Source organism: Mesoplodon bidens, assembly GCF_964165515.1.
Source record: "Mesoplodon bidens genome assembly, chromosome: 11".
Lineage (NCBI taxonomy): Eukaryota > Metazoa > Chordata > Mammalia > Artiodactyla > Ziphiidae > Mesoplodon > Mesoplodon bidens.
In genome coordinates this window covers 57,774,134-57,792,741 of record NC_138167.1, presented here as the reverse complement: position 1 = coordinate 57,792,741, position 18,608 = coordinate 57,774,134, and the positions used below count along the sequence as shown (strand labels likewise).

Sequence of the window (18,608 nt, the reverse complement as noted above, 5' to 3'; positions counted from 1 at the left end):
GTCCAGGAGCAAGATATTACGCAGGCCTCCTGCCGTCCCCACAGGCCCAGGCCAGCAGCGCCCCTGCCTCCACCCTCACCACACACCTCTCCCTGGGCCCGGCGGCTCATGTTCTGCGGCTGGGCCTCGGTGACAGCCACGCAGGACTCACTGCGGCTCCACAGCCAGTGGCCACTCTCTTCGGCCCGCGGGCACTCGGCCCTCCTGGTGCATCTGCGGGGGCAGGGGGCACCCATCAGCCCTCAGGGTGGGGCGGCACCCCCAGACCCAGGCTGGGGCCGAGCCCCCCAGACTCCCAGGTGCTCACCGTCCCTCGACGACGCACCAGCCGCAGTAGGGGTCCTGTGAGCCGCGGCACTGGGCGCAGGTGGAGAAGCTCTCACACTCCTGCACAGGGAGCCGGAACACCTGGGGGCACCGGGGCGGTGAGCAGGACCGCGGCCACCACAGGGGTCAGGCCAGCAGCCACAAAGGCCCTCGCTCAGTCGCCAGACTGTCCTGGGATCACCAGCTTGATCCCACCTTTACCCCTAAGCCTTAGAAGCCTCAACACGACTCGAGGATGGGCAGTGAGGGCTCCAGGCAGCAGCTGCTGGCCAGGCTCTGTGGGACCCGGCCGGGAGGCTGGACCTGACCCAGGATCGGGTGGCGCAGGATCCCAGGGCCCATGTCCCCCACCGTCTGAGCTCACAGAAGCTGCCTGGGGCCCCGCGCCTCCCTATTTGCACTTGGGGAAGGCCCACTTAGAGCACTGACCCTCTGGTCAGGAGGGGCCCAAGGCCGGGCCAGAGACACAGAACAGAGAGAAACGGTTTCAAAGACGGGAACGGTGCTCGAGAGACACTGTCAGGACCCAAGGAGATGAGAGGTGGCCCCCCTCCCAGCATGCTCTGCATGTCTCTAGGGGCTGGACCACCAAGGCCCCTCCTCCCAGGCTCCACAGGCCAACCTTGTCCTGGGTCATGGCATACAGACTGGCCAGGTCTGCGGCCAGCACCAGGTCCCTCTTGATTCTCTTGTTGATCTCCACAAGGACAGAGCCATACTCTGCGGAGCTGCCATCTGGAGCGAGGTACACCTGTGGGCACGAGGGCAGGTGCATGGTGAGGGCAGGGGGCCTCGTGCACTGAGGACCCCTCCGGAAACCACCCTGCCCCAGCCCTGGGCCTCACCTTGAGGACCCGGCCGTCCGAGGTGCCCAGGAAGGCGATGGTGTGGCCATTCTCGGTCGTCACTGTCACGGCTGTCAGGTTCAGGCCTCCACGGTGCAGCACAGCTATGGCCGAGAGTCCGTCTCGGCTGCCCAGCGGGTAGGGCAGGTGCTCCGAGCCACACGGGAAACTCTCGCTGGCACCCTATGGACCACGGCATCAACGGTGGGTGCAGACCCCCGCCCGAGGCCTCTCCCCACCACGGCTCCCAGCACTCGTGGCCCTACACACATCCCCCAGGACTGGCCCAGGCAGGCAGGGCCCCTACCCATGTGCACACTGCTCCCAAACCCAACGCCCAGCGTGGCTGACACCTGGGAGAAGCGGCACCCACATCTCACGCTCACCTGTCCACAGGGACACCACACACACACACACACAACCTTTACAAGCAGGTGGGACGTGGACACGGCAAGCAGTGCCATGTGCAGACCCACAAGTGCGTGGTCTAAGCCCGTGCTGAGGCCACGTACCGACCCGTGGCCACCACACTGGATCTCGCCGTGGAAGGGCTTGTAGAAGGTGTCCCGGCCTGCCTCCCGGGTGCCCGTGTAGCAGGCGTCGCGGCTGGCCTCCATCTTGCTGTGGACCTCGTCCAGCGGGAACAGGCAGAGGCCCGCCCGTGGCCCCCCGCCGCCCCGGCCATCTGTGCTGAAGACAGTGTAGAGCACCCCAGTGGCGCCTGGCCGGGCCACGGAGGCCGCCAGGCAGGTGCCAAAGGCGGGGACCCGGGTGTCGCCGGGGCCCAGGCAGCGCAGGTCCACCTCCAGGTAGGAGTAGTAGAACGGGTCGTACTTGCACATACGCGCCAGCAGCGTGCGGTTCCGGGCCGGGTGCTTGTCCTGCTGGTTGAAGACGAAGAAGACGTAGGGGCCGTCCTCGAAGGCAGCCACGAACTGTTGTGTGTTTGTGGACAGGTAGCCGGCCTTGTAGGTGGCATGGTCCGTGTAGGCCTCGAAGGCCTCCCTGCCCTCGGTCCGGTCCAGCAGGCGTGTGCTCACGATGATGCCGTTGTCGTGGGGCCCATTGCCCTTGCCCACGAAGAGCACGTGCTCGCCACCTGGGCCCGTGGTGCTCACCAGCCCCACGGTGGCCACGCTCTCATCGTTGCTGGCCACGAAGGACTTCTCGCCACTGCCGTCCTCATAGAAGAGGAGCGTGGAGATGTTGCTCAGGGAACGCAGGGCGCAAATGCCCTTGAAGAGGCTGCCGCACTCGATGAGGCGGTTCCGGGGGGCGTCGAGCAGCAGGAGCTGGTTGACATTGTCAGTCTGCACGGCCTCGTGGCACTGGCTCGCCTCGATAGGCGGCGTGCACTTCTTGTTGTCCAGGGCCGGGCCCGTGGCCGCCCGCTGCTCCAGCTGCAGGTCAGCACTTAGCTGGTAGAGCGCGTTCACCGCCCCCACGTACACCACGCCCGACACCTCGTCCACCACCAGGTGGTTCAGCTCCATTTCGCTGCGGAAGAAGTCCAGCTTGCGGGACCGCAGGCTCGCACTTGTGCCCGCCAGGCCCAGGAGGGTCAGGGTCCAGAGCTGCAGCGCCATTGCCCCCGGCACCCTGTGGAAAGAGAGGAGGGTCAGGGGAGCCCCAGCCTAGAGGACCCACCCCACCCACAGGAGGCCCCCGGTACCTGACCCTGCCCAGCCCACCCGAGCTCCCCGAGCCCTTCCCTGCCTTCCCACCCATCTGGCCAGACACACCCACTCTCATCTCCAAGGAGATCATCTCCCGGCCCTCCTCAAGAAGGAGCACCTGTAACCTAACCGCTGACGGGCCAGGCCACCAGCACTGCAGCTCCAGGCCTGGGTGCAGCCGCCCCCAGAGGACTGCGCCCTGGCCTCTGCCCCCAGGTTCCCAAAGCACCTTCAGGCCCACCTCCAAGGCTAAACAGCACCTCCTCCAGAAGGTCTCCCAGACACTCACGCATGTGCCCACCCTCACACCCCATGACCCCAAGAGCTCCAAGTGGTCTGGGAGGCACTGCCCCCAGACCACACTCTCCAGAGCACAGACCCAAGCTGACCGACAGGCCCTGAACATGCAAACAGGTGAGCCACACACCTGTTCTATGCCTGACTCTCGGCACACACGGTGTAATCTGACGGGGAGCAGCAGAGCCACTGGTGGGCCTGCCTCCCCACTCCCTCCCCAAGCCTTCCGGACCCTCCCTCCAACCCCCCTTCCCCTGATGAACCAGCAGGAGGGCCCCAGCAATCCACCCGCCCTGCCTGTGCCCCACCCAGGGCAGACCCTCAGACACAGGCACGCCGGAGGCAGGTCCTGGGAGGGGGTTCTGGGGTGAACCAGGTCTCTGAGGGGGGACCCTGGAGGCCACGGGGTGTGCTGCGTGCAGGGCCGGGGCAGGCCACGTCAGGGTGCAGGTGTCCATCCGAGCACACACACGTCCCTGCGTATGTGCGCACGCCCGTGCGTGTCTCTGGATGTATGGGGGCGAGCTGCTAAGGCCAAGGGTGGGCTCAGGGTCCCCATCATGGAGGCCCCTCCCACCTTGGGGTGGTCCAGCACGAACGCCGCCCTTGGGACCCTGATCAGAATCCCCTGAAGTGGTCTTGGCCGCCACCCCCACCGGCCACCCTCTCACAATCTGTGCGTGAGCCCTTACTCCTGGACCCGCCGGAACCGTCCCTGAGGGGACCTGTGCCCAGCAGGACATTTAGGGCAGCTGTCCATGCCACGTGGCCGAGTGGAGACTGACCCCAACGGCAGAGGGTCATGAGGAGCTCAGGCACAGATTGTGAGAGGGTGGCCAGTGGGGGTGGCCTCCCAGACTCCCCCCACGGCCGCTGCACCTCTACAGAGGAGCTGACACGCCCCCCACAGCCCCCTCAAACACCACCGCCCTGGAAATGCTCTCATCCCCTCAAGAAACAATTACTTTTCTCCTCCCCTTTGACAGCCTGCCCTGCATCCTCCTCCTCCAGGAAGGCAGAAGGCTGTCTGCTCCATTCCTTGGCCAGGGGAGACGTTTCTTTGGGGGGCACTGGCTTTGGGCAAAGCTGTGCTGACTGGAATAGGATGGACCCTGTGATTCTCACATCAAGCCAGCTTCCTTCTTTGCCTGAGCCACTAGGAAGCCCCCTGGCCAGGCTGTGGCTGTTCTCTATCCCCCACTGCGTCCCTCTGTTCTGAGTCTCCACGACATTCCACAAGCCCCTCGAGGAAGCGTAACCAAGTGACAAAGCCCTCTGCACCCCAGAACCACCACAGGGCACTGAAAGGGGCAAGTCTCAGGACTGGGGAAGGTGCCCCTCAGCTGTGCACTGAAGCCCCTTGCTCTGGAGTGCTCAGTTCCTGCCGGGCCCCTGGGGACCCCACAGGCCTCCTCACAAGCCGCTGGGAGAGGAGCCACCCGCAGGCTGGCTTGACAGTGTCCAGGAGACAGTAGGGACCTGGGAAGGAGGTGAAAATGGCCTAAGAGAAGGCGGTGGGATGAGGAGACAGGGTGACCCCAGGCCGCACCGAGACGAGGTGACCAGGTTGGGGAGGAGATGGTGCCTTTGGCCAAAGACAGGAAGAGTTCACAGGGCCGCGCGCAGGCCGTGCAGATCCTGGGCGGAGGCGGGCCTCTGCCACCGCAGACTCCGCTCGGCTCCGCGGGCAACCGAGGCCGTCTAGGGGAGAGGAGGGCGCAGTTCAGAAAATCCCCAGGCTGGAGCTGGGACGCCCGCGACGCCAGGGCTGCACAGAACCGGGCGCGCCAGGAGAAGCCCCGGGCGCTCAGGCACCCTCTGGTACCTTAGCTCAGGGCTCGGGGAGCGGGGGCGGGGAAGGGCAAGGCTGCAGGGCCCCGCCCCCTACCGCCCCTCCCCCGCCGCCCCAGCTTCCCGGCCGCCCCGCCCCCGCGCTCGCTGGCTCGCCCGCCGCGGCGCAAAGTCCGCTCCCCGGCGCCGCGGAGGCGGGGGGCGTCCAGGCCCCAAGGCCTCGAGCCCAGGCTGGCCCTACCCACCCCCGCCCCGGCCCCGCTCACCCGAGTCCCCGCCGCGACTCTGGTCCCGCTCGGCTTTGGCGGCGGCTGTGGCTCCGGCCACGGGCCGCCGCGGCAAGCGGGGAATGAATGGAATGTTCCCGGAGCCCAGGGAGGGAGCGGGCGGGCGGGGGCGGACCTGCGGGTGCGGACGGACGGGCGGGGGCGGAGCCGCGGCCGGAGCTGGAGCCGCCCGAGCCCAGGCCACCCATGGAAGCTGGCCCCCTGGTCCCCGATGGACCCGTGTCCAGGCCCCTCTGCCGGCCGGCAGCGCGCCTAGGACTTGAAGCCAGAATCGACCAAGCGGGGGAACTCCTGGGCGCCCCCCCACTTCTGAAAGAGCTCTGCTGTGACCCTGAGCCCTGCCTCAGTCCTGGTAGCTCACAGACGTGACAGAACCCAGGAGATCGGAGGGTCACAGTGCATAAAAAAGAATGCTCTGGGGCTTCCCTGGTGGCGCAGTGGTTGAGAGTCCGCCTGCCGATGCGGGGGACACGGGTTCGTGCCCCAGTCAGGGAAGATCCCACATGCCGCGGAGCGGCTGGGCCCGTGAGCCATGGCCGCTGAGCCTGCGCGTCCGGAGCCTGTGCTCCGCAACGGGAGAGGCCACAACAGTGAGAGACCCGCGAACCGCAAAAAAAAAAAAAAAGAAGAAGAATGCTCTGGCCTCCCTCTGGTTGATGTCCACTTGACTGAGCCCCTGGGGCAGAAGCCCAGCCCTGTCCTTGGCCCCAGGGGCCCCCAGGGCTGGCACACCAGGAGTGCTCCATGAAAGCCATGTGTGCGGTCACGGAGCAGGACCAGGTCTTTCTGCTGACAGTAACACTGGCCCAGATACTGTGCTGCTGCCCCCGCCCCGCCCCCCCTCAAGCAGGCCAGGGCCAGACCTGGGCTCCCTGCCCCAGGACCCCCTGCCCCAGGACCCCTCTGGGTGGTGGGCAGAGTGAGCCTCAAGTCTGAGGGTTCCAGGGGCCCCTCACGCTGAGCCCAGGTCACACGGTCTGGCAGGAGGGACCTGGGTGACAATGATAGGCAGCAGCTCCCTCCACTTCCGGGACAAACAAAGCCTCAGGTGACCTGCCTGGCCAGGCCCACAGGAGCAAAGGGTGAACCACCTGACCAGAGGCAGCGCTCAGGCCGGCCTCGCGGGAGGTGCCAGGCACAGCCGGCAAAACTTCCTGCGGCTGGCGTTCCTGGAACGGGCGCTTCCTGTTTTGAAGGCAGCCTGGGACCCCCCACTTGCTCACCGGGCCAGCGGGGATTTCCACAGGGGCATCAGACGCCTCTTCCTGGCCGAAGCCCGGAGGTGCACTTCCAAGAAGTCGCACAAACTCCAGCCTGCTGCTGGCCAGGAAGGCGTCTGGCCAGGCGCCCCCTCCCCCAGCCCAAATTCCCGGCCCTAACGTTCCAGATTCCAGCACTGCAGTCAGCGCCCAAACACAGCCCCAGTCTCACAGCAGAGCCCACCCCTCCCAAGCAAATCCTGGCCCCCATCAGAGAACTGGGGGGCCTGACAGCAGACCCCACAGCTAGGGCACCTGGGTTCGGGCAGACGTTTGCACACCGGGCCCGACCGGACCAGAGCCTCAGGGACACCAGACGCCTTCACTGCGTGGCTGTGGCCCCCCTGCCTTCCCCAGGCGGTGCCCAGCCCTCACTCACCCAGGCTCCAGTAGTCCAGCTCAGTCTCTGCTCCAGGCCAGCATGGAGATCCTCTAGGAAGCAAAGGAGAGACAGTGGTCTCACCACAAGCCTGACCCCTGGCTCCTTGTCTCTCCTCTGCTCCACATCTGGGGGGCGAGGAACAGCCCATGGGACCCCAGCTGGCCTATGCCACCCTGGAGCAGGAGAACCTCAACTCCAGGCTCCTCCACCCCGCCCTCACGGCTCCCCCCCAGACATGGGCCTCCCAGCCCCTAGCCCAGCACCCCAGTGCACACATGCCCACTTGGTGTGTATGCCTGACACCGCCCCTCTTGCCTCTGCTCAAAAAAGGCAGAGGGAATTCCCTGGGGGTCCAGTGGTTAGGACTCTGTATTTTCACTGCCGGGGGCCTGGGTTCAATTCTTGGTCGGGGAAAGATTCTGCAAGCTGCGCTGAACAGGAGGAAGAAAAAAAAAAACGAAGAAAAAAAAGAGGAAGAAAAGGGCAGGGAACAGCTTCTCATTAAGTCTCTTGGTACTGTCTGCTTATTAAACTAGGTAAATATATTACTTTGATTAAAATTAAACTTGCTTTCTGAAAAACATGCATACACACGACCCCGCAATTCTACTTACTAGCTGTGTGACCTTGGGCAAATTACTTAATTTCTCTGAGCCTCATTTCCCCATCTGTGAAGTGGAGACAGTCATGGTGAGCTCCCCCAGGGGTTTGTAACAACTAAATTATTCCTGCCGGAAAAGCATTGGGAGAGCCTGTTACACTGTAGCACTCAGCAAGGCTTGCTATTGTATCCTCTCCTGGATAAACACCCATGTGTACCCACAGGGAGGACTAGTCCAAGGATACTTCTCAGCACAGTTCATTATAGTGAAAATTTGGCAACCACCCAGCATGCAACCAGAGGACCCTGAAAAACCATGGTGCTGATGAAGGTGGGTGGGCCATGCTGGGACAGCAAAGCAACTTCATTTGCCAGTTTTGGAAAAAAATTTTAGAAGGATATATTTACATACTACTTGTCTAAATAAAAAGAGGTCTGTGTTAATAATAATAATCAGACCCCCTCCAGCCCCACTCTGCCTCAGGACACGGCTTTCCAGGTGCTCAGTGACCACACCCCAACCATCTCTCCGGGCCTATCCCAGGTCTCCTCCCCAGGTCTCCTCAGCCGTGGCCCACTGGCTCCCTGCCTGGCTGCCCTCCCCAGCAGCATGCCCCCAATACCTCCTCCACCAGGGTCAGGCCCTGCTCCCCCCGTACCCCCCCCAGGCACTCCCCCAACGTGGGGAACGATATTGCGAGTAGGGCCCAGGCCTGGGAGGACCCACGGCCGGTCCAAAGGAGACCAGCAGGGGCAAGGCCTGCGGGGATGTGGGTGCCACACTTGCGCACACAGGCAGGAAATCCCTGTGGTGCCCTCAGCCCCTGGCTGAGCAGTGAAGGGTTAACCTGGGAAGAGGGGCTCAGGGCTCCAGGTGCGAGGGTGAGGGGTGTGTTTTGCCCTAGGCACTCGACAACACAGCCTTTGTGAAAGGGGCAAAACTCAGGGGCCAAACCACAGGGCGTCAGGATGATGGAGCAGCATGAGAAATCTGGACCGGGCCTGGCCTCGAGGCTGCAACCAGTCCAGGTGGAGGCTGAGCTCGGGGTCCACAGCATACAAGGGCACAGGGCATGCAGACTTGCCACCCTGAAGGGACATCACTCTGGCCTCCATGTGCCCTGTGCACTGCCCTCCACTGGCCCACGCTCCTCCCTGGCGGGGGGTGTGCGTGCTACAGGTGTCACCAAGGGAGGCTAGCCTCTTCCAAGGGACACCCTCTTCCTGAGCCCACACACCCAGCCTCCACAGCCACCACCTCACCCCTCGACAGACCTGCCCCAAGTGACCCCCTTGGGTGGACCCACCCCTCAGACGCTCCAATTTCTCCTTCCAACATCAGGCTCCTCCAGCCAGCACGTCCTCCAGAATGAAACTTGATCCCCTCCCCCTCCCCTTTCCTAACCCGGCCCCTCAACCACGCTGTCCTGGCCCCCAGCTGCCCCAGCGTGTCCATCCTGCCTCTGCTCTGGAGGGTCATTCCTTCTATCTCAGATGAAGGCCACTCTCCCAAACACCCACAGGCCCCTGAGGCCATGGGTGTCCCCCACCCCACAATCACACACCCAATGCTGCTGCCCAGAGGGGCCTCAGGGGCTGAGTTCTGGAGTCATATTATTGGGTTCAAATCCCAGGTCTGTCTCTTTCTACCTGGCTTATGTGGGCTCTTTACAAACTTACACTGTGCCTCAGTTCCCCAGGTGTGACATGGGGGGTAATAACAGCACCAACCCAAGTGGGCTGCCGCGAGGTGTAAGTGAATACGTGTGCAGAAATCCTTCAGTTGTCCTCTCAGTGGAGGAGGAACTCAGGGGGACGCCATGATGTCGCCATGTCTCTGCTTTTGCTGTTCCCCCTGGGAAACTCCTGCCCATCCCTCAGAAGCCTGAGGCACCCATCCTGACCTGGCCCTGCAGGACCGTCACTCCTCCGCTGTGGTCTATGGTCTTCACTGGTGAGCAAGGTCTGAACACAAGATCTGAGACCTCAGGTGGGTCTCAGCCCAGTGAACCGGCAAGGGGGTGACACACAGCAGAGGAAGCTGAAAGTACATGTGCCCCTACAGCTGGTCCCTCAGCCTCACGCACACGGTGGTGTGTCCTCCCCCAGCCAGGGCGCTGATGGGGACCGGGCTGCGGGCGGTCCAGGCCTCTCCTCGCACGTCCACAGGAGTGGGAAGCAATAGGAAGGAGCCTCGGCCACTGGGTCCCCTGAGGCTCCCCCTCCTCGGGTTCCTTTCTTCTAAGCAGTAGCTGCCCCCCACACCAGGAAAAGGTAAACAGGAGGTGCCCACTGGGGAAAGGCAGGATCCTCAGGCCAGACCAGGGCTGTCAGGGTCCCCCTCCGGTCTTGGTCCCCCCGGGAGGAGGGCCCTGGGGTGCGGGCTAGATCTCCCTGTCACTAGAGTCAAGCAAACACAGATTGAGCAACTTCTTAAAGCTGAAGTCAAAATAGTGCACAGCAGCCAGGTCTGTGGAGGCCCTTGGCAGCCTGTGGGCTCAGGAAGGGGACCCAGAGACCAGGACAGGGACTCGGGCTCAGGCAGACACGAAGAAACGGACGATTCCGGCTAAGGCTCAAGCCCAAGGCAGGGACACCCTGAGATGGGGGGGCGGGTCTTAGCACCGTGTGGAGGGCACTACGGACCCCCAACGCGGGGGTGGAGCAGCCAACACCCGGCGGAGAGGGTGGGGGCCGCGTCGCCCCGGGGCCAGGCCAGAAGGCAGGAGGGTGGCTGTCCCGCCTCGGGCGCCGCCCCTCCCCCGCCCGGCAGCTGGCTGCAGGGGACCGGCCTCCGCTCCGTTCTCGGGGCGAAAATGCAAATCTGCAATTAGCCGGGAGCGCGAAACAAATCAGAGAAAACTAAACAGGCGAGACGCCGGCAAATCCGAGCCTCCGCCGTTTTCAAAACAAGTGCGAGGGAGGGGCGCGAATGGGGCCGGGGGGAGCGTCGGGGCCCCTGGGCCAGAGTGAAAGGGAGCCCCGCGGTCCCACCGCGCCCGCCTGTGGCCCCGGGTCTGAGTTCAGCCCGGGAGGTGGGGCGGTCCCCCGACGGGGAGGGCCGGCCTGGCATCATAACCCCAGGCGACCAGGTGGCGGCGCGGCCCCGGCGGACGACCCCTCCGGAAGCCCCGCCCGCACCCCGCGCCCCCGAGGGGAACAAGCGGGCCTCTGACGAGCCTCCCAGGGGACCCAGGGCGCGCGGTCGGCAGGACCCTGACCTCCGGTCGCCGTGACGGCGGCGGCGGCGGCGGCCACGGCCACGTGGGCCCAGGGACCCGTCCCCAAGGAGCCTCGCGGGGCGTCAGGCTATCCTCTGGCCGGGAAGGGCGCGGTGGCCAGGCCCCCCGCTCCGCGGTAGGCCCGTGATCCGCCGAGGCCCCAGCCGCAGCCGGCAGCTCCCAGCCCCCATCCCGCCAGACTCACCGGGCAAAGGCCGAGCTCCCCGCACAGCCACCTAGGAGCAGGCGTGGGCGGGGCCGGGCTCTAGGGACAGCCTGACGTCTAGCCTGGGCCTTGCGTCAGCGCTGGGAGAGCCTCCCACAGGACCCCTCCCAGGTGTATAGGGTGTCGCCTCCCCACCAGCCCGGCTCAAAGCCCGGTTCCTCCGTCCTCCGGCAGAGGCTGTGGGGCCAGATTGCCCATCCCCGCCGGGGCTGCCTCCCCCTGCAGCCTGGGCTCGGGGTCCCAGCATGAAAATCACCCCTGCCTGGTGGCCGCGAGAAGGTCAAAGGCCCAAGACCCCAGGCCAAGGGGGAGTGGGCGCAGAGAAACAAACCCCAGGGCTTTCTCTGCCACCTGCCTTTGGGGTCTCGGGCCCGCTCCCCCTGATCCCATGGGCCTCCCCCCAGCCAAGTCCATAGCCTCCCACTCCTTCCCGTCCTGTGCACCCAGGCCGCCTCTCAGCCCCTCCGTCTGATACCCGAGGTCACCGTGACCAGTGTCTCTGCACCCAGCCCTCGCCCTCAGGTGTCTCGGGGGCTCACCCGGCAAAGCCCCAGGGTGTGTGCCGCAGCCGCAGCCTCCCACGCCCCCATGACTGCAGACCCTGCCGCGTGGGCGCTGACCCAGACTGGGGTCTCCATGCTGTTGGCAGTCGGGCCCTGCTCCGACCCCGTCGCTGCTTCACCATGTGGTGCCTAACCGCGTGGAGAGACGGCTTAGGACGACTCGGTTTCAATCGATTACTGTCCTTCAAGAATACCTGCCTGGGCGCTGCCAGCAGCCTCCTGGGCCTCCCAGACCCTCAGGACACAAGATGGGATTCAGTAGGTTCTGGGGCCCAGACGCCCCACCATGATGCAAGACCCAACTCTCCTCCTGGCCACCCCCCTGAGTCCCAGCCACCATTGTGTCCCACCTGGACTCGGTTTGGGCCCCTTTCTGATTCCCCCCCCAGGCTCGCCCACGTCTCTTCTCTGCAGAGCAGCCCTTCCCGTCAGGACACCCTGCAGCTTAACGCCTCCATCGACTTCCCCATGCTCGTGGGGACCTCCCAAATGGGCCCGCAGACCTGCCCCATCTGCTCAGCCCGAAGCCCCCAAGGGCTTCCTGTGTGCCACACGACGGTGCTGTGTGCTGGGGACAGAGGGACAAGTCTCCACCCTCCAGGGTCCGGGAGCCCCCGTGGAGCTCCCAGCAGCTTGTCGGCCCTGGCACACAGCGGCCGCAGTCAACACCCAGTGAACAGATGAACGGGGCTGGCACTCAGGCAAGTGTGGACATCCTCCAGAGACCACCTCTCCAGGGACAGCCTGTCAGGGTCAGGCTGAGAGGGACAGGAAGACAGGGTGAGATACTGGGAGAGGCCAGATGTGGGCTGGGGCCGGCTGAGAGAGGCCAGGCACTGCAGGGCATCGGGAGCACAGATGAGGCCAACGGGAGCAGCCCAGCCGCCCAAGCACCGGAGGGGCTCCTGGATGAGGAGCTGCGCCCCCGTTCCCCAGTCCCAGCCGGGAGAAGCTGGAAGCAGTGCTGGGGGCATCGGGCTCCACGCAGGCAGGAGCCACTGGTTCTGAGGTCTGCCCCCGCCTGCCAGCGCCCACCGCTGAGCTGCCCGCACTCACCTCCCCTTTCCAGGCTCACCTCCCACAGCTGGCTGGATGCTACCCGCCCGGAGCCCCCTTCCTTTCCCAGGCCGTGTGCAGGAGGCAGGAGTGGGACATGGGGGCGGACGGGTGAGGGCCTGAGCGAGCAAGGAGCCGGCCAGACCTGTAATCTCCCAGTCAGTCTGTCAGCGCCTCAGCGGTCACCCCGACCCCCTCCTCCAATACAGCCGAACCCCACAATTAGCCTGGGGCGCTGTGCCCAGCTGGCATGCCAGCCACCATTCACACACACGTGAGCACACATGTGCAGGCACACATGTCTGCCCCAGGCCCAGAGTGTTTCCGGGACAAAGAGCCCCAGACCCTAGCACCCGGGCTGGGTGAGCCTCGGGCAGCCCCAGCACTGCATCTGCCCAGCACGCCCAGAAGGGCCGAGGGGCCTGGAGGAGCTGGGCAGGCCTGGAGCTGGCCTCGAGGGACTTGTGTGCGAAAGGTGGGCCAGGGCCATCTGCGTGGGGGGATGGCTCCAGGCCGCTGGCCCGGTCTCTGCCCAGGCGAGGTCAGGGCCTGGTGAGGTGCAGGGTGCTTGGGGGGCTGGGTAGGATCTGGAGTCCAGGCTCAGGGTGGGGCGGTGGTCCGGGTTAGGGTTAGGCTTTGGAAGGGCAGAGGGACCGGGAGTTTCCAGCAAGGAAATACCCCAGCTCAGGGGAAGGCAGAGTGGTGAATGGGACAATGGTGCAGGGGTCAGGGGGCAGCAAGGTGGCCGGGACTGCATGGGGGGGAGGCGGGCACCCGGCCTCCCTGGGACCACACACCCAGGAAGTAGCCCACAGGTCCCTGGGGCCAGGCCCAGCACCCACCCCCTCAGCGGCTCACTCAGTTAGTTCAGCAAGGAGCTGTCACACACAGGGGTAGGGCCAGGGGCCGCCTGCAGGAAGCGTGGCTGGCTCTCCTGCCTGGGTCTCCTCCTCTTGCCTCCTTGGCCTCCCATCCCCACTCCTGACATCCTTCCCCAGGTCCTGAGACGGCTCACGGTGGCCCCCGAATCAGGCCCGATGCCAAGACGGGGGGGGGGCCCAGCCCCTCACGTCCCCCAGCCCGTCCGGGGGAGCAACTCCAAGGCTGAGATGGAGCGGGTGGGCTGCGCTGGGGCCTCTCACTCCCACCGCCAGCCCTCGGCCCCGCCAACTCACTCAGCTCTGGTCCCACCACTGGTGCAAGCGGGACAGCAGCCAGCTTCCCTGGGGAGGGCAGCAGCCTCACCACGGCAGTGTCCTGGGCCCTGGCCCTCCTCCAAAGTAGGCCCCCCCTGGCTCTGATGACGCCCTGGGCTGGGGCTGGGGGCTAGAATCCACGTTCAGGCCCAGAGCCCACACCTCTTAATGGTCCAGGAGCTTACCTCCCATGGCCGGGTCCACAGCCCCTGGCCACCCCAATCCTGCCGCTCGTGCCACAGGCCCCCTTGTACCCCAAGACAGACCCATGCTCCCTAACCTATCAGGGCTGTCCCCAGACCCCTTCAGCACCCCTCCCTCCAGCACTCAAGGACCCAGGTGGGCACCAAGCCAGTCACCCTCTTCCCACTGTCACCCATGCTGCACGTCCGGCCATGGCCGAGGAGCCCTGGAGCCGCCTCAGCCTTCAGCCACCAGCTTGGCGCTGGGCAGGGTGCCTGGAGGGGAGTTGACGGCGCCCCCCAGAAAAGCCCCAATCAACGCAGGGCCCATGCCCTACACAGGTGGCATGCTGGCTCAGGGAGCCCAGATCGGAGCAGAAGGCCAGCAGCCGGAACTGTCCCTGCCTCGGGAGCAGACGCCCCTGCCCAGACTCTGTTGACACAGGTGGCCTTCTGCAAGGCTGACATCAAACCTTTTTCCTCTTGCTTGCCCTTCCTGAGGAGGGGGTCCAGCGGGGGCCGCGTCACAGAGATCTGAGCTCGAGATCTGAGCTCAACACGGTGCCCCTCCTCCCAGAACCCCCCATGGGAACTGCCGGCCAACTGCACCGAGGGCTCTGGTCTCCACATCCGGAAGGGACGAGTGCAGGGCAGGGCTGACGCCAGCACTGGGGTCAGAATCCAGGCTGCACCCAAAGGCCTCACTCTTGCTCCCACGGTCCCCAGGCCAGGACTCACCTGGCACCAGGATGGAGAACTGCCAGGTTTCAGAAATCACGTGAGGACAGAGGCACCAAGCTGGGCCCTCTTCCCAGATGCCCCACCCCCAGCCCAGGAGAGCACCTCCTCTGCCTAGCACACAGGGGCACCAGGCACTCGGGTGGGCCACTGGCCAGCCCACAGGGTGGAAAGCTGTCAGCCACGGTGGGAGCAGTGCTGGGAGAGCCACTCTTCGTGTGAAGGGGGTGCTGAGCTGCAGATGGGGGACCAAAGGGTGGGAAATAGGACCCCAGCTCCAGGTGGGGGGCCAGCCCTGGGCTCCTCCCTGTGACTGGAGGGGCAGACCGACAGGTGTGCCCCTGGCCACCCCGGGCTCCGTCTGGGGTTCTGGGTCCAGTCACTGTCACAGGTTCGTGAATACCACAGGGGTAGGCACTGGGGGCAGGACAGCAGAGGCCCTGCCCCGCCCTTCAGGAGCCCTGCCGGATGGGAGGGAAGGGCTGGGAGCAGCTGTGCCCCGGTCTGGCTCGGGGGGGCCCAGGAAAGGGCAGGGTTCTTGCCTGGTCAGCAGGGGGAACGAGGTCCTCAAAGCCCCAGGGGCAGAGGGAAGCAGGAGCCCATCAGAGGATGTGAAATCACAGAAGGGAAAACCATGAAGAGACCACATGTGGCCTGGAGAGAAAAAGGGAAGCAACAGTGCTTTCCCCAGCCCCCATGCACCCCAGTGCCCCCCACCAATTACAGGCCACCAACCACCGGTCCAGCCTGTAATCTGAGACCAAAGACATTTAGAGGCCCCACCCACCCCACCCCACCCCAAATACACAGAGCCATTAGCCTCAGGGGGAGGGACTCTGCCCAGCCCCCACTGCCAACTAGGGACTGGCCCCCAGTGAACCTGCATCCAGCTCAGCTGGGAGACCAGCCTGGGTTGAGTTCTGGCAGGTCTGATAGCTCACCTCCTCCCCTGACTGCTTTCCCCACACCCTGGTCCAGGGCAGGCTCTGGGCCCAAGAGGCTCTTCAGCAGGGAAGAAAAGCTTATTCCCCCCACCCAGGAAGCCAAGGCAGGAGGCTGGTGCCTGTTGCTGCGGCAGAAAGGACTGAGGCCTGACGTGAGTAAGAAGGACACAGAAGGAGGACCAGAGGACCTGGCACCTCAGCGCGGATCTGCCCAGACCAGAGAAGGGGCCATGGGGGAGAGCACTGAAGCCACAGCCTGTCCCCACCAGTTCACTCCCCTGGTCCCAGGGCTTCACCTCCGGCCCCCAGGGTGCGAGTTCAAGGCAGGGAACAGGACATCACGATGTTCCCAGAATGGCCCAGGTCCTGGGACGGCTCAAGTGCCTGCAACCAAGCTGTCCTGGGGGAGAGGGGCACATGCCATATGGATCCCTCCCCAGGCTGCCAGCCCACCCCAGTGCCTTCCAGTCCAATCTCTTCTGCTCCACTCACCTGGGCTGAGGCCAGGCCCCTGGGTTTACTGCACGCTGCCCCAGCTGCCAGCTCTGCCTTGCAGCGTGGTCCCTACAGGGGCCACTGGGTGGGTGGCTGCACACATGCCTACACGGACCTTGGGAGCCCAAGCGGCAGGGGCAGCATCCCAGACGGCTCCTCGCATCTCTGGCCTTGGGCCCCTCACCTGTGGGACCCCTCCCCTATGGGATCCTTCACCTGTGGGATGGACTAACAGGCGCCACATCCAAGTTGGGTGGGGACGTGGGGGTGAGGGCTGGGCTGTCCGAGGGGCTTGGAGGGAAGTGGTGCATCCATCAGCTGCTAGTTAGTGAGTCAGTCAAGAGGCAGGAGAATGGCCAGAGATTCGGCCTAAGGGAGATCCCAGTGCCCCACCACTCTAAGCAGCCTAAGTCACACCCCTACCTGCCCCGCCACCCCAGGGAAGCGCCACACAGGTGTAAGTAACCAGCCCAAGGTGTGTCCCTGAACCCAGAGCTGGAGGGCAGCCACACTGGACCCCCTGGGTCCTGAGAACAGGAGTCTAGGACTCCTCTGGCCCCACGGCCTCCCCCAGGGGGCCTGGGCCCACGCCAGGCCCACTGGGCGGGGCCTGCTGGGGCCGACCTCGGGCGTTCTCCATCTCAAGGGTGACGCATCCCCTCCCACCCCGCCCCTGACCGGTCTGAGCAGCCACTGGAGGTGGTGGAGCTGCCCAGACTTGCCCGTCCCTCCCTTCTGGGGCTCTCAACCCACGGCCCCGGAAGTGGATCTCTCTCCCACGGCTGTAGCCTCCCCCAGCTCTAGCCTCCCCACCCCTTGGGTGACTGGACACGGCTGGATAATCCAAAATAATTCCTTCTTGGCAGGCGGCCGGCGGGGGAGGGGGGACTTGCATTCCAAACCCTTGTTTTTCTCTGTAACTTCCCTCCCCTCTTGGGGCAAGGAGCCCCTGGCCAGACCTCAAGCCTCCCCATACCCGGCAGACGGAGGTGGGCCCCCTATAGGTACGGCGGGAAAAGGTGACAGGCCCAGATCTGCCGAGACCACCTGCTCGTCCTCAGTCTTCTCTGGGGATTCCTAAAAGCTGACACGCCATAAAAAAACACCCAACAGGCTCAGCCAGGCCGATGCTGACCCTACCCTCCCAGGACCCTCACCTCAGAGCAGAAGAACGCCTCCCCCACACACACCCCGGCAGCTGTCCAGCTCTCAGACTCCCCGCTCTGTGCCCGGGAACATCCCCAACGGGGTCAGGCTGAGAGCTCCCACCCCTGGGGGCCGTGCTCTCCCATCTCCACGGGGCCCGGCCCGGGTGCGTGGGGGGCACACAGGGGCTGCAGTTAGACATGACAGGGGCTCCCCAGGGCAGGCACGGAGAGCCTTCCGAGCTCCAGAACATTCCACTGGCTTTGCGGGTCAAGCTTCACCCCTAGTCTTGACCCCCACCACAGGCCCAGGGCATGGATAGACCCCTTCCTTCCTTTACCAAGTTGCTGGGAAGAGGAGGCCAATGATGTGGCAGGAAGCTCTGAGGCTCTTGGGCTCAGGGACCCCCCTCATATCTGCCAAGCAACCTGAGCACAGATGGGTGGGAAGGGCCCATTTGGAGGGCTTCCTACAGGAGGCTGCACATAGAGGGGCAGGGTCCTGGCAGTGAGTACAGAGACTTCCTGTACTCACTTCCTGGGTCCCAGAGCGTCCACCCAAACACCACACCAACAAACACTGGGAACTGTGGGTGCTGGCTCTGTGGTGAAGCAGGCCCAGGGCCACCAGGACTTGCCAGGTGCTGGTGCTGGTGCCAAGCCACCCCTAGTCCCAACCGGGAACCCTGCGCCCGCCTTCCAGCCTGGCCAGGTGCAGACCAGGGGCTCCCAGGGTGGTCCTGGCTTATGCCCGCCTCACAAGTCCCCAAGGGGTTCAGGGGCTGCCAAGGCCTGACCGCGGGCCCAGCTCCCTGGGGAAAGCCAGGGCTCGGCCACCCCAGGTACCAAGGCTGGGTGGGCGCGGGCCTGGAGCTCTTGTACAGCAGGGCCGATCCCCGCCCAGTGCACGGATCTCGGTGGCTGGAGGGGCAGCGGGCATGAGTAGGGAGGGAGGATCGGGAACGAGAAGCGGTCCGAGCGGCTCCGGAGGGACGCGGGCGGCGGGAGAGGGCGCGGCGCCCGGCTGGGGACCCTCTGCTGGGCCAGGCCCGCTGCCCTCGGCGCCGCGGGCCTCGCCCGCCACCTGGAAGAGCGCGAGGAGGGAGCGGCCCGGCCCCGGCCGGCCGGACGCACGGACGGCGGCCAAAGCCCAAGTCTCCCTCCGCCGGGCGGCAGCCGTCCGAGTCCCCGCGTCCCGAGCGCCGCAGGCCAGAGCGGAGCGGCGCTGACGGCGAAGCCCCCCACTGGCGCGGCCGCCCCGCGGGCCCCGTACCCCACTCCCGTACCTGCTCGTCTGCCGCCGAGGCTCGATGGCGCCCGTGCCGCGATCGGCGCAGCGCTGAGGCCAGCGCGGCTGCCATGGAGACGGGCCTTTGT

The 18,608-nt window shown here is 65.3% G+C and overlaps 1 protein-coding gene across 11 annotated transcripts in view; it reads right to left on the bottom strand.

Moving 5' to 3' along the window:
• Window positions 1–18,608, bottom strand: part of PLXNB2 (plexin B2) — a 29,567-nt gene extending 10,959 nt beyond the window's left edge. For 3 of the 11 annotated variants that reach the window (XM_081249596.1, XM_081249599.1, XM_081249600.1), the window contains exons 1-6: window positions 5,203–5,267; window positions 1,685–2,771; window positions 1,173–1,355; window positions 950–1,078; window positions 308–408; window positions 87–213 (exon numbers count right to left, since the gene is read on the bottom strand). In XM_081249596.1, coding sequence (XP_081105722.1) covers window positions 87–213; window positions 308–408; window positions 950–1,078; window positions 1,173–1,355; window positions 1,685–2,758 — 1,614 coding nt within the window. In that variant the 5' untranslated portion in view covers window positions 2,759–2,771; window positions 5,203–5,267. Of the gene's footprint in view, window positions 1–86; window positions 214–307; window positions 409–949; window positions 1,079–1,172; window positions 1,356–1,684; window positions 2,772–4,694; window positions 4,847–5,202; window positions 5,283–6,861; window positions 6,915–7,478; window positions 7,571–10,686; window positions 10,828–18,517 lie in introns of those variants that run through there. The other 8 variants (XM_081249603.1, XM_081249606.1, XM_081249602.1 and 5 more) reach the window with 8 other exon arrangements.